The 15,969-nt window shown below is 42.0% G+C and overlaps 1 protein-coding gene across 3 annotated transcripts in view; it reads right to left on the reverse strand.

The window, feature by feature from the left end:
* The window catches only part of BORCS5 (BLOC-1 related complex subunit 5), a 39,824-nt gene that overhangs the window by 12,630 nt on the left and 11,225 nt on the right, over positions 1 to 15,969 (reverse strand). For all 3 annotated transcript variants that reach the window (XM_083503612.1, XM_083503611.1, XM_083503613.1), the window contains one exon: positions 1,279 to 1,436. In XM_083503612.1, coding sequence (XP_083359738.1) covers positions 1,279 to 1,436 — 158 coding nt within the window. The remainder of the gene's footprint in view (positions 1 to 1,278; positions 1,437 to 15,969) is intronic.

A 15,969-nucleotide genomic window follows, 5' to 3' on the forward strand; every position in this document is an offset into this window, starting at 1 on the left:
GAATCCGTTCCGCGAGTCTCTTCGTCTTGCGGTTTTTTTGTCTTGCGAAGCAAGCCCATTAGTGGCTTAGCGGCTTAGCGCTATTAGCGGCTTAGCGGATCAGCTGATAAGCGGTTTAGCGGATCAGCTGATAAGTGGCTTAGCGGATCAGCTGTTAAGCGGCTTAGGATCAGCTGATAAGCGGCTTAGCGGCTTGGGGAAAAGGGGGGAAAGGAAAAAAAACCCGCAGGAACTCGCAAGACATTTTCGTCTTGCGAAGCAAGCCCATAGGAAAATCGTTTTGCGAAGTACCTCCAAAACGGAAAACCTTTTCGTCTAGCGGGTTTTCCGTCTTGCGAGGCATTCGTCTTGCGGGGCACCACTGTAAGAGAGAAAAGAGACAGTGGTACAATCTAGTTTGCAAAAGGAAGTTGGGCAGAAGCACTGATCGTGACATTTGCACAATTATTACCTGTTTAGAACAGAGTATGTTGAATTGTATAATACAAGCCAATGATCTAACAATCTAAGTGATAACAACATTCACTGGTCAATGATTTTCTCCACATATTTGCTCAAATACAATATTAATGCCAACTATCAAGCATCTACAACAGCTAGGATGTACACAATCAAGCAACTGGTCAGTATTAACAGGAGTTTTTAATCTAAAACAGATGATACACGAAGAAAGTAGGACTGCAGCTGAAGAATGGAAAGTGCAGCTTGCTTTGATTTATCTAACTTGTATATCACCTTTTACTAAAAAAATAAAGTCTCCATGTTGTAATTTACAATGCAATAAAGTGTAATAAAAATACATTAAACCAAGCAAAATATCAAAACAAAAGTGATGACCAAAACGCATACGACAGCCTGGACTGAGGATTCCTCCTCTCCATAAAGGGGTTCCCTCAATAAAGCTGCTAAGAGGGGCTTCCATGGCTGAAGAGGCAGATGGACCTTTGCGTGGATGGAACTGAGGAAAGCTGTGACAGAAGCAGCTTAGAGCGGATGTTGGTGGGAAGAGGGGTGGAGCAGGGCAACGCCTTGTAACACCACCACTTTGGTCCAACACAACTAGTGTAAATAGGACTTTAACCTGCTTTAAACTACTGTTCTCTCCCCCAGAGAGATATAATTATAGAGCAGTTTTCTCCAGTCATGTTACAAATAAGAGGTGGGAGGGGGAATAAAGTGGGAAAGCTGAAGGGCTTTTCTTGCCTCAAAAGGGCAAGAGCTGTTGAAGATGGCTTCACAGAACCCCCTTTGCTTCTCCAACCCCAGCATATTCCATACCTCTTTGATCCGTTTGACTAAAGCATTCTGGTCAAAGGCAACCGCTTCTGCACATTGGTGAAGGTGGTCTTGGTATCGCAGGCAGAGCTGTAGAACTTGCTGAGAATCCAGTTTCTCCAGTTTTATGTTGGTAGGAGCTGTCTGCCCACTGAGAAGACCTAGAAGAAAATTGACAGCAAAGGAATTTACTAAAATGGCTAACAGCAGAACTAGCAAAGGGATTGGTGTGATCAAAAACAAAACACATGTAACAGCATCTCCACATAAATCCCCAGTTGTAATCACCCTGTTCTTAGTGCCATTTACCATGTTACACAAAGACAAATCCAGAAGCAGCTCAACAGCTTACTGGTGATCTATCATGTAGGATACAAAGGCCTTCAAAGCACCTTGCAGGCAGCAAGACACTGCTAAAATGGAGGGGGGGAACCCTTCATTTTGATCAGGAAGGCGTTTGCACTGCGTTAGATGTGGGAAACCTGCCTGCAATGGGAACTTGAGTAAACCTGATACTGTATACGCAGCTTACACAAAATCGAACTCTACCCTCTGCCCATCAGCTGATGTCCCCCACCCATCAGAGTGCTGTCAGCTGACTGACCGGGGTGGGGGCATGGCATTGAAAAAATGACCTGATGGACTAAACCCCTCCGAATCACCACAATGATTTTATCTAACTCCCTTTTCCTTCCTTTCTTTCTTTCCTTCCAGCCAGTGCATGAAGTGTGTGTTGCAAAACTATCATTGTGACTCCAAAGAAACCAGACCATTTCTGCTGGGGTGGTATTTCTTTATTATGTTTTACTGTGTTTTGTCAGGCCACATGTTGCATACAGTGGTACCTCTGGATGCAAACAGGATCCGTTCCGGAGCCCTGTTCACATCCAGAAGCGAACGCAACCCGCGTCCGTGCGGGTCGTGATTCGTCGCTTCCGCGCATGACGTCATTTTGATCGTCTGTGCATGCGCGAACGGCAAAACCCGGAAGTAACATGCTCCGTTACTTCCGGGTCACCGCAGCACACAACCCGAAAATACTTATCCCGAAGCTACTTCAACTCGAGGTATAACTGTATTGCTTTGGGCAGAACTCGCTGGAAACTAGTGACTGACACTTAGGTAGTAATTACTCATCATGCAAGGACTTCCGGTCGGTGCCAGCGCTTAATGGCGGTCCTAGCTCCGAGCTCCGGAGAAGGACTGCTTCGCAAGTTCGGGTCTTACCTGCTACGGCAAGCGGGGGACCCCTAAAATCCCAGGCGCTGAAGCCTGAGAACAAGGAGACTCGGTGGGCACCTTTGCGCCCCCCGGTACCGTGAAAGCGACACCGGGAGCGAGCGCGGTGCTGAGAGTCGCTACCCAGCCTGCGAAGTGAAGCCGCGTCGCCATTAGCGGAGAGCGCCGATTCCTTCCTGAAAACAAAATTTGGACTGAATTCCCGTGAGTAAGATTTGAAAAATAACTGGGACCCTCTAAATTTTAAAATTTGAACCAAAAACGGGGGAGATCTAAACAAAGGAAGTCTGCCTCCCCCCGACTGCATGAAAGTGAAAGCAACGGAGCTCCAAACTTGCATCCGTTTAAACCTGCTCTTTAATCAGCTAAACCGGACATTTGAACCTTTGATCTCCCCTCCAGCTAGCAGGGCAGAGGGGAGGTGAATTGGACTAATAATTGCATGATCTACTGGAAGTTAAAAATCTCTGCCGTCTCACCCATCTGAAAGCATGAAACGGTCTGCCTTTTCTTTTAGCACACCGAACTGACTTTTCCCTGTAAAGTGATATCTTGATACAAAGTTCCCACAGTGTCTGGCTACTCTGTAGCATAAGAAGAAATAATACAAACTGGATAACTGTGGCAGTTTAAAGCTACAAGCTTTTTAGTAATATTGATTTGGACTGTGTTAAGCTCCTGTTTTGTATTCTGGACAATCTCCCCTGCTTTTTGGTACTTGGAACATTGCTTTATGGCCATTTTGACTTGCTCCCTCTAGAGGATAAAGTAAAGTTTGCCACAGCTTGACAGTGGAACTTTCCAAGGGAGAAAATTCCCGTGGGAAGTGACCTTGACATGAGCGGCCCACAAGAAGAGATAGTCACAAGAGCTAAAACCAAGCACCATCAGCAACAACAACAGCTGCAGCAACAACAGGCAAAGAAAAGAGGATCAATTTCAGGCCCAACAACTGGAGCAGCAGGAACAACAGGACAAGATAAAGGGACAGCCGCCTCTATGGAAGCTGTGACAGATGCGCTGCTTAAGATTAACCAAACTTTGGAGTCTTTAACAAAACAGACCTCAGAGAACACACTAAAATTAGCAGAAATTTCAGTAAGATTAAACCAGAATACAGAATCTATAAATAAACTGGTCGAGGAAAATGCCACTACGCGTCAAATTGCGGAAGATGCCAAGGCTACTGCGGGAGAGACACAGGAGAAATTAGAGCCGATTGCCAAGAAGGTCTATGAGCATGACTCAACTTTGGCCTTGTGGGACTTACAGAGGAAAGAGAGAAACTTAAAATTAAGACTGATCCCGGAGAACGAAAGAGACAACCTTGTGGAATATCTGACACGGGAGTTTGTGGACTGCTGGGACCTTGAGGAAGACGAATTCAAAACTACGACTGCTTTTAGATTGGGAAAAAAGCAAGACAGAAAGACCCCGAGAGACTGTTTGATTACATTCAGATCCAAGGAGGAAAGAGACAAAATATTAAGACTACACTTTGAAAAGGCCTTGCAAATTGGAAATTCAACTGCACAGTTCTTCAAAGACATCCCAAAACATATTTTGGATTTAAGAAACTTCTACAAGGACCTAGCTCTTTTGCTAAAGAAAAATTCCATCCGTTTCAGGTGGGAGTTCCCACAAGGACTGTCATTTGACTACAAGTTAAAGAAGGTAAAAATAAAGACAATTCAAGATAAAGAAAAATTTCTGGCAAGATATCAGGAGGAGCTACAGAAGGGGATTGTGGACGTACTTGGAGAACAGAGGAGAGCACTGGAGATCCTGAGTCTCTCGACTGGACAAAAACCACCACCATCAGAAGAAGAGCAACAACTTGGAGCTGTTGGAGGAGCCTTAGAAAAATAACAAGATGGCTCTGCAATTCCTTAGTTGGAATTGTAATGGACTCAATGTGCCTTTGAGGAGAAGACAAGTATTTCACATATTGAATAGAGAACAAATGGACTTGATATGTTTACAAGAAACCCACATAACCAGAGCCCACAGGAGACTACTTATAAATAAAAGGCTAGGACAAGAATTTATTTCATCAGACAAAGTCAAGAAGAGAGGAGTTGTAATATATGTGAAGGAAAAATGGGCTCCAAAAATGATATTTAAGGATGAACAAGGGAGATATCTGGCAGTGGAGATACAAGTTCAAGGAGAAAAATTTTTAGTGGTTGGAATTTATGCACCAAATGAAGGCAAATCTGACTTCTTTAAGAGACTTCATGAAACTCTCACTGACTATATGGATTACAATATGATAATCATGGGAGACATGAATGGTGTGGTCTCCACCAATATGGACAAGGCACAAAGACTAACAGTCAGTAAAGAAGGGAGACTCCCTAAGACTTTTTTCGAAATGACAGAAAATATGGACTTGATAGACATATGGAGAACAAGGAACCCTCTGGAGAGAGAGGGAACCTTCTTCTCCCAAGCAATGATGACCTGGACCAGAATTGATCAAATTTGGGTTACTGGTGGAATGGCTCCAAAGATCAAGAAAGTGGAAATCTGCCCAAAAACTTGCTCCGACCATAACGCCGTGAAGATGGAGATGAAACTTACAACAACTGGTCAATTCAGATGGAGAATGAATGACACCCTCTTTCGGGACAAGGAGATTCTTACGAAGGCCCAAAAGACTTTAAAAGATTATTTCGAAATAAATCTGAGGACCGACGTGGAGAAAAGAGTGATCTGGGATGCAAGTAAAGCGGTTATGAGAGGATTCTTGATTCAACAAAATTCAATAAAGAGGAAAAAACAAAATGAGAAAAAAGAGAAGATATTGGAAATGATAAAGGAAGGAGAGAGAAAATTAAGAACAAAACCAAAATCTCAGGACATTTTAAGAGAGATCAAGTTATATCAAACACAATATATGGAATTGATGAACCAAGAGATTGAATGGAAGATAAAGCAAATGAAGCAAAAGACCTTTGAATCAGCAAATAAATGTGGCAAACTTTTGGCATGGCAATTGAAGAAAAGGCAGAAACTAAATACAGTCACAAGCCTAGAGGTGGATGGAAAGAATATAACTAAACCTAATGAAATTAGAAACTGCTTTCTAAGTTATTTCAAAAAACTCTACACTCAAGGCCCGCAAAATGAAGAAGATATAGACAAATTCCTTGGAAAATATGGATTACAAAACATCTCTCATCAAAGTAAGATGGAGTTGAACCAGAGAATCTCAGAACAGGAGATAGAGGCTGCTATTCAGAACATGCAATTGGGCAAATCTCCGGGACCAGATGGATTGACTTCCAGATACTACAAATCGTTGAAGGAATGGCTAATCCAACCACTAAGAGAAGTGTGCAACGAGATCCTTGAGGGAAAAAGGGCCCCTGAATCGTGGCAAGAGGCATATATTTCACTCATACCAAAGTCAGAGACTGAAAAGACCCAACTTAAGAACTACCGCCCAATATCACTCCTCAATGTGGATTACAAAATTTTTGCAGACATTTTGGCAAAAAGATTTAAAAGAGTATTGATGGAGAAGATTCATAAGGACCAAGCAGGTTTTCTCCCCAAAAGACACCTGGCAGACAATGTAAGGAATGTAATAGACATTCTGGAAAAGCTAGAGGTGAATATAAACACTAAAGCAGTACTGATTTTTGTGGACGCGGAGAAGGCCTTTGACAACATTTCTTGGAGTTTTATGAGAAAGAACCTTCATGGGATGGGGGTAGGCCAGGGTTTTGAGAATGGTATGGCTGCAATATATTCTGAACAAAAAGCTAAACTGATTGTAAATAATGTTATGACGGAGGAACTTAAGATAGAAAAAGGAACACGACAGGGGTGCCCGATTTCCCCATTACTTTTTATTTCAGTTCTGGAGGTGTTGCTGAACATGATAAGAAATGACCAGCAGGTTAAAGGTGTGCAGGTCGGAGCTAAACATTACAAGTTAAGAGCGTTCGCAGATGACCTGGTATTGACTTTGCAAGAGCCAAACACTAGTACAAAAAAGGTTTTAGAAATAATACAACAGTTTGGCCAGGTAGCTGGATTTAAGTTGAACAAGCAAAAAACTAAAGTTTTAGGGAAAAACTTAACAGATATGGAAAAGGAGAAATTTCAAGAGGAAACAGGTTTGATTGTGGTAAAGAAGGTGAAATACCTAGGGGTTTATCTAACATCTAAAAATCTGAATTTGTACAAGGACAATTATGAAAAATGTTGGTCAGAAATTAAAAAAGATCTAGAAATATGGTCAAATTTGAAACTGTCAATGCTAGGCCGAATCGCTGTGATTAAAATGAATGTGTTGCCTAGAATGCTCTTTTTGTTTCAGACCTTGCAGATTCTTGACAAGATGGAATGCTTCAAGAGGTGGCAGAAAGATATCTCGAAATTTGTCTGGCAGGGCAAAAAGCCCAGAATTAAATTCAAAATATTAACAGATGCCAAAGAAAGAGGGGGTTTTGCCCTGCCGGACTTAAAATTGTACTACGAGGCAGCAGCTTTCTGCTGGCTGAAAGAATGGATGCTCCTCGAGAACACTGATATCTTGGATCTGGAAGGTTTTAACAATGCTTTTGGTTGGCATGCATATCTTTGGTATGATAAAGTAAACAGCGCTTTTAAAAATCACATTGTTAGGAAAGCATTGATTAATGTTTGGATAAGATACAAAGATCTATTGGAAAATAAAACCCCTAGATGGGTGTCACCAGTGGAGGCCAAAGCAGTGAAGAGACTCAATACGGAGGCCGGATGGCCGAAGTATTGGGAAATCTTAGAACAGGAGGGAGACAAGTTCAGACTACAAAGTCAGGAGAAATTGAAGCATAAAGTTGGAAATTGGTTTCAATACCGTCAAATAATGGAATTTTTTAAACAGGACAGGAAAATTGGTTTCCAGGTGGAGAAATCAAAATTAGAAACTGAACTGTTAGAACCCAATACTAAGATTCTATCTAGAATGTATAACTTGCTGTTGAAATGGAACACACAGGATGAAACAGTAAAATCTGCTATGATTAAATGGGCTCAGGATGTTGGACATAACATCATGTCAGCTGACTGGGAATGGTTATGGAACACCGGTATTAAATTTACGGCATGTAATGCCTTAAAGGAAAACATTATGAAAATGGTATACAGGTGGTACATGACCCCAGTCAAGCTGGCAAAAATTTATCATTTGCCTGATAATAAATGTTGGAAGTGTAAAGAGACTGAAGGTACCTTTTGTCACCTTTGGTGGACTTGCCCGAAGATTAAGGCCTTCTGGGAAATGATCTATAATGAAATGAAAAAGGTACTTAAATGTACCTTTCCTAAAAAGCCAGAGGCCTTTCTTCTGGGCATTGTCGGCCAATTGGTGACAAAGAAGGATAGAACTTTTTTTATGTATGCTACAACAGCGGCAAGAATACTCATCGCAAAGTATTGGAAGACACAAGATTTACCCACTCTGGAAGATTGGCAGATGAAAGTGATGGACTATATGTCATTGGCTGAGATGACAGGCAGAATCCGTGACCAACGAAAAGAGACGGTGGAAGAAGACTGGAGAAAATTTAAAAGTTATCTGAAGGACTATTATAAACTTAATGAATGTTAAAAATGTCGTGGTTTTCAGACACAAGGGGGTACAGGGGTATATGGTTAGAAGATTGAAAAGGACTAAGTTGACAGAGAATTGAAAGTAATAATTGGGAGTTGCTAGTTGAGGTATGGACATTGGGATGCAGAGAGGGGGGGTATGGGGAAGTCCAAGAAAAGTGGTTTATAAGAAAATATGTATGAAACTATGCGTGTTTGTTTGTCTTTTTCATTGTCTGTTTGTCTTTTTAAAATGTTGTAAAACCAATAAAAATTTTATATATAAAAAAAAAAAAGTAATTACTCATCATGCATGTAAAAATCTTCCATTAGGAATACAGTAAGCCCACAACTGATGCACATTTAACTTGTGTGCATTCAGCTATACACGTATGGCAAAAAATGTAAAAAAGGGGGGAAGCAAAAGAGGGTGGAGTTTAAAAAAAAAAAAGGCTTTGGCAATCCCACCCGTCACTGAACCCAATGGGCTTTGACTACAAGATTTTGGCTTTAGGAGCAAACCCCAGGACATCACCCCACGTAATTTGCAAGCATTCTCTACTCATGCTGCTAGAAAAAAATGTTGAAATTTCCTTGCTTTATTCGTTTTTTTAAAACAGCAACGTATTCTCAGCTTTTCCAAGTGTCTATTTGCAATCATATTCTGGGAGGCAGAGACAACATGGGTGGCTGAATTATAAAAAGGAAAAGCCATGCAGAAGGTCTGCTAACAATCATATTCTATTTCCCCTCCCCTTCCCCACATTCAATAGTCATAAAGCTGTTTTACTCTCTCACACACAGCACCTCTGGCTATTCAGTTTCTAAATAAAGAGCGAGGTAGTTTAGACTATTTATTCCCAATCCAGTGTGCTGTTAGAGAAGTGCTGGTGCCACATAAATTAAATTACATATTTAAAAAGCCTCTTGTGGGCCCACCACAGAAGAGGGTGCCTGCTGTGTCACCACATCATATCCTGTACTTCTCTACCCTAATTGCCTACACTGAATCTTCCCTTCCTGGGATCAAGTAATTCTTCCCCAACTAATTCTTCCCGAGTGCAATCAGGAAGCACTCCGCCATCCCTTCCAGAGAAACACAGGGGGGCTCTTTTGGGGGAGTCTCATTTGTACTTTACCTTTACTCACAAAGTAAACGGCTGTGGGGGCAAATGTGAAACTGTGCGTGCAAAATTTAATTCAAGGGGAAAAACTCCCCGGGAATCGTATGCACCTGTCCCTTATTACTTCCGTGCACTGTGCAAGATTTAAATGCCTTTCAGGGCAAAGCGCACATTTTAAGAAAAGACAAGGCACTACAAAGAGCATGTGCAATGTACCCTTTAGACCACATAAACCATTAACATGACAGCAACTTTGGCAATGTGGCCCAGGTAAAATAATTTGCACAGGGAAATCTATAGACATCTAGAGGGCATGTGGGTCAATGGCACTGGAAGCTTAAAAACCTGTGCCACCAGGGGCATGATCTGCAGCTAGGAACGTGGCCCGGCTGTGAGGCATGAAGGCCGCTCCCCGCAAGGCCCTTTCCACCTGGACTTGGGGGTGAGGCCCACACTCACCAGCCCCACTATGTTAAATATGTATTCTGTAGTTGACCTCCTTTGTAATGTTATTTTGAAATCTTTAAGAAAATATTTTAGTTTTCTGTTATGTTGCTTTGACTGTATACTCTGTATTTGACTTTCTTCAGTTTGTTTTATTTATGTTTCATTGAATTAATATGCTGTAAACCACTTTGAGAGTTTGCCTAAAAATATAAAGCAGTATAGAAATTTTAAAAATAAAACTAGTTTGCCAAACAGCCACTGGGGAGCTGCTAGTGTACCCTTCCCCTTGAACTCCCACTCCCGCAATGCCTTGCTGTCATGGCTTTACAGATACTGCTCCGCCACTCTCTTTTGTTTGGCGTGTGTCTGGATGCCTGTCTGTAACTTGGTGGCAGTGGCTGTTTTGCCTTCCTGGGCTTCCACTTGCCAATGCAGACACCTGACATGCCTAATGGCCATAATTGTGTTGCTGCTCACAGGGCGCATACAAGAAAGTTTTAAGGGGCTTTGGAGTCTGTGCCTCATCTCACAAAGGAGAAAGTGACAAAGCAGAAAAATTATTTAGGAGTAGGGGCTTCTCAGGCCCAGATGCCAGAGGCTGGCTCAAGCTATCAGGTGGCCAGCTGACTACTCACAAACGGCAGTTGCCATGAGTTTCATAAGCCTGACAAAATTTTGCTGTTGAATTTTGGCAATTTTGCTGGAGTGGAGACTTAAATCAGGGCAGCCCCCCAAATATCACCGGACAAGAACCACAAAGAATTATGCAACTTTAAGTAGGAAAAGCATCCCTAATTTTTGTATATTTATGTACTCGAAGCCTGCAAACAGAGCAAGCTGCTTTTTTGTATATAGAATGCTCAAACAAAAATCATGCCTACAATGTTATGCAGTCCTCCTTGATTCCTTTTCCTGCCCCTTCCTTCACCCACTCCCTGCTTCTCATCTTATGCTGTTTGTGCGGGGGGGGGGGGGGAGAGAGAGTCCTGCTCTTGCCAAGAGTGACCTCAGCTCATTCTTATTTGGTGACACACAGGAGAATTTCACTCAAGCAAACATTTGCAAAGTTTCAAAGTCTCAAGGTTATTGGCACCTCGCTGCAGGCTACATTTGCTGCTTCTTTTTCATTATTCTTTACTTGGTTTGCTCATGCAAGAAGTCATTATACTGAAAGAAGCATTAAAAATAAAGACGCGACACTTTCAGGTCCCTGCACCAGTCTTTAGGAGAGGCCTTTTGTCGGGAATTAGGACTCGTTCCCCCCTCGCCCCACCCCCCAACAGCAAGTGTGACTTTTGAGTCTTTTTGCATCAGGAATGTGCAATACTGAAGCAAGAGGTGGTCAAAAATGCAATACAGGACTACACCCAAGATTAAAACTATTAAATAAATCACCCTCCCTATGAACAACATTATTACAAGAGTCAAACTGTCAGGGAACTGCCATCGGCTCAGAGGTGAGAGACAGAAGGGCAGTTGTGTCAGAGGGAGCCTCCGAAAATCTTGCAAAGCAGTTCCTCTTCCGGAGAGGAGGAAAGCCAGGAAAGCCCCACCTCCAGTCGGGAAGAGGTGCAAGGACCAGAGGATGCTAGCGGGAGCCTTAACACCGCTCCTGAGCAAGTCGTCGAGGAGGGAAGCACGCCCTTGCCATCGCCCATCCTGCGCAGTAGTTTGAGGCGCAGGGAGGGGCGGAAACGGCTGGGGGTAACAAAACTTTTATGTTGGGGGAGGTACAAAAACAGACCACTCCCGGATTCTGCTAGCACAGGGGTCTGCAACCCGTGGCTCCGGAGCCGCATGTGGCTCTTTTACATCTTTGCGGCGGCTCCGGGGCAGATACTAGCGAGGGGAGGAGGCGCATTGTGCGCCCCGACACTCCTCACTGTGGCAGGCGCTGTACTGGCTGTGACGTCGCATGGGGGCGGTGCGTGCGTTAGTCACGCACCGTCCCGACGTCACCTTCCCGCCCGCTGTCAGATCGCGGCTCCGGAGATATATTTGTTTTAAATGTCGCAATGGTTTTGCGGCTCCCAGTTTGTTTTTTTCTTCGAAAACGGGTCCAAGTGGCTCTTTTTGTCTTAAAGGTTGCAGACCCCTGTGCTAGCGACTGAGCCAGACATGAACATATGATGCTCTTCACTGTAAATAGTTTGCACCAAAATAAAGCCTGTAAAAGACGGGCTGGAGTCCCGCCTGGTTACTCTTGAGCAACCGCAACAGCCATCTGACACAAACCAAATCATTTTATGCAAGTGCAAAATAAGAGTTATGAAGTCCCTACAAGACGACACAGCAAAGGAACTGGTCACTATTCATTTGCACATTTAAATAGCAACAAGCCTAAAATAAATACCTAAAAATTTGACTAGAGGCAGAACATTTAAGGCTCATCATAGTTATGACCATATTCCCAGCACACTACAAAACTGATTTAGTAGTTTCTCACTAACTTGGTAAATCTGTGTCTGGGCTGTGCCACTTCTGACTGTTCATATGACTGAATGTTCTTTCATAAAAAAAATCCTCCACAGAACTCTAGATGGGGTTTGAGCTAGCTTTCTATTTGCAAGGACTCTTTCTCTTTTTGCATGGAGAGCACTGAAGTGTGTGAGGCCACAGCGGCAGGCTGAAGTTGTACAGTTCAGACACAGCCTTGCCAGCCGATGGACAACACAAGGCCAGCAAGAGGTTGTGTATCCTTGTCTTCTGTTGCTACAACAGCCCCCGGCTACACACACTGCTTGCCAGGTAAGAATTCTGGACATGTACAAGTTCTCTGACGATGTAGATCTATCAGGATTAGACTTGCTGGATGCAAAAGAAAATTAAGAGGGGTATTACTGTCTTGAGCATATCAAGGTATTTTTGAATACCATTATCCCTTGCAGGCACATGAAAAATTGTGCAGCAAGTTTTAGCGAAATGTCTCAATTTTTATTGTATAGGTAGCAAAATACTCCTACAATGCCACACTTAACGAGTAAACTAAAATTTTGGTGAAATGAAAGGCAATATCACCTTCTGCAGAAGAATTTAAATCTTTCTTGCAGGAAAACTGTCCAAATGAATGCTTATTTAGGGCAGAGACGCAGGCAGATGGGTGAGGGTGTGCAGCTCAGGGGTTTAATGATCACAACAGAAATACTGAGAAAAACTTTCTCCATCAGCACTGTGTGTGTGTGTGTGTGTGTGCATTCTGCTAAGGCAGGAACATTACTGGCCTAAGGAGAATGAGCAGAATTTCAATATATACAATGCATAAGCTTCAGAGGGCAAAGTGACATTTCTTCAGAATCAGGTTGGCTTCAACCCTCAGAAGTCTGAAACGAACACCAACAGGGATGCGTTTTGACTTCAGCAGCACACCAAAAGGCCAGCATCTTTTCCCATCTTGTACAAGTTGTTGCACTCTTAGTTTCTAACACAAGAGCTGCTTTATCTCATTTTTTGCCCCCTTTGCAGCTAACGAGAGTCCTGGGAGAGGAGGAAGTTAATCTGAATCAGAGGAAGCACTTTAAGTTTTGCAACATCAATTTGACACTGTCTTCATCTATCCCTTCATTCCCTCACAATGTCACCTCACAGAACCATAGAACTGGAAGGGACCACAAAGTTCATCTAGTCCAAACCCCTGCAATGAAGGAATCTTTGACCCAATGTGGGGCTCGAACCCACGACCGAGCTCTACTGCTGCGTGGCAGGTCTGGAAATGTTATCTGAGTGGTCCCACTATCAGCCCATTTCAAACTGCACTGTTTCATTGCCATTATAGCCTTTGCATTGCGGCCTCTGCATGGAAGCCAATATTCAATGGTGCAATGCCCTATGGCAAGGGCCCCCAACAATTCAAAATGTTTTTCGATTAGGAATGTCATCAATGGAGGAACAGAAGAGAAAGATTAGGAATTGACAACATGCTATTAACTGCTACCCCCTCCCCCATGTATCTATACAGATTAGGGGCTTATGGGTTGGTTGGTTTCTTTTAATTGACCCATTCTTTAAGATGCAGAATCAGATCATATATAAGAAAATGGAAGCTGTGATTGGAAATATTTAGGATTCACAAAATCTCTAGGAAACTACAGAAATGCAATGTATGTATCTGGCAAATGATCGAGATTCACTTGGCTTGGTATACGCCCTGAAAATAGTGTTGCAGCTTTAAACTTCTGAGGTTGATATGGCTGCATTTTTTATAGCTTTGTTAATAATCCTTTGAACTTGAGGTTTTCATAGATTTTTTTAAACTTGCCTTTTGAGGTTTCATAAAACTGCTTTTCCCTAGCAGCAATTTGTGTGCCAGACACACTTTTCATAAAGTCAATGGATTATTACTACCTGATTAAGTGGCTCCATCTACTCAAGCTTCTAGGAACATGTGGTGTGTATTTTTACCCTGATTATGATTAAGCTCTGCCTTTGGTTGTCTCATGACATCTGGGGAGAAAAGAGCCCAGGAGACACCAGCCACACATTCCAGTCTGGACTCCACAGCACAATGTCCAGACTGGACCGCATTCTGCTCACACAAGGCCTGCTCCCCCTGGTAGAAACAACAAACACTGGCAACATTAAAACCACAGACCACAGCCCAGTAGAAGCTACCCTCAAAATAGGACAGGAAGCACAAATTACCCCATCGTGGTCCTTCAGACCCATCCTAACCACAAGCCAACTAGCTAGAGAGAGTCAACTGAAAACTCTCCAAAAGAACGATATGGGCGACATTACAACCCCCCTCCTGTGGGACACAACGAAAGCAGCCATCAGAGGAGCCTGAATAAAGGAGAGGGCATCCATTTTAAAAAAAATCAAACCTCCTCAAAAATTGGTAAACTGGAACAGACATTACGACCCTCTCATCACACTACAAAAAAAAGGAGCCGAAAAAAACCAAACTCATAAAACTCCTTAAACTTATACAACAAAAAAGAAGGGAAATCGACTTTCTAGAAATCAATATACAATAATGACTCTTAAAATTCTATCTTGGAACGTGAGCGGACTAAATGATAAATCTAAAAGGAATAGAATCTCGAAGGTATTGATGAAAAAGAATGTTGATGTGATATGTTGTCAGGAAACTCATGTGGCTAAAAAGCATAAACACATCCTGATAAATAAAGGGTTGGGGGTCGAATTTATTAATTCGGACACAAACAAAAAAAGAGGAGTGGTCATATACGCCAAAGAAAAAGAGGACCCCAAATTAATATGCAAAGATGAGGAAAGGAGAATTTTGGGGGTACAGATTAACCACCAGGGAGAAAATTTTAATGTGGTAACTGTATATGCCCCAAACACGAATAAAGCAGAATTTTTCAAAAAACTGGAACAAACATTATTGGATTTAGAGCCTCATAAATTGATTCTACTCGGTGACTTGAATGGAGTGCCAATCCCAGAACTTGACAGAAGTGTAAAAAGGGGAAAACTGAGCCAAGGGAAATTACCAAAATTGTTTAAAAACCTTGAAGAAAACTTAGACTTGATGGATATCTGGAGACATAAAAACCCATTGACAAAACAAAACATATTTTTCAGAGCCGCACCAGAGCTGGGGCAGAATAGACCAGATTTGGGTATCAAGAGAGCTAGTAACAAGAGCTGTAAAATGTGAAATACAACCCAGAACTCTGTCTGATCATAACTCAATATCCCTGGAAATTAAGTGTGGAATTCAGGGTATGTATCGATGGAGAATGAATGAATATTTATATGAAAACGAAGATGTAACTGAGAAGGCCAAAAACACCTTAAAAGACTTTTTTGACTTAAACCTTAATAAAGAGACAAATATTGATATAGTTTGGGATGCCAGCAAGGCGGTGTTAAGAGGCTTCCTAATCCAACCAAATAGTTACAGGAAAAAAAATAAGAGAACAAAATAAAGATGGAATCCTGACCCAATTAAGAGAATATGAGAAAAAATTAATAACAAATCCTAGTGACGATCAGATTAAACAAACAGCCAAACTGTTACAATTACAATATTCAATGCTAATTAACCAAGAAGTCGAATGGAGAATTAAATCAATGAGGCAAAAATCCTTCGAATCCGCAAACAAAACGGGAAAATTTCTGGCCTGGCAACTACGAAAAAGGAAAAAGCAAAATAAGATAAAAATAGAAGAAAGGCTTGTGGAAGAGCCAAACGAAATAAAGAAAAACTTCCTAATTTTTTTTGAAAAATTATATAAAAAAGAAGACATAACAGAAATAGGAAAATATTTAGAAAATAACGGAGGAAGAGAAAACCCAATTGAACAAGTCCATAACAATAGATGAAGTCCAG

The sequence above is a fragment of the Podarcis liolepis genome (genome assembly GCF_965112155.1).
Source record: "Podarcis liolepis genome assembly, chromosome: 5".
NCBI classification, from domain to species: Eukaryota; Metazoa; Chordata; class Lepidosauria; order Squamata; family Lacertidae; genus Podarcis; species Podarcis liolepis.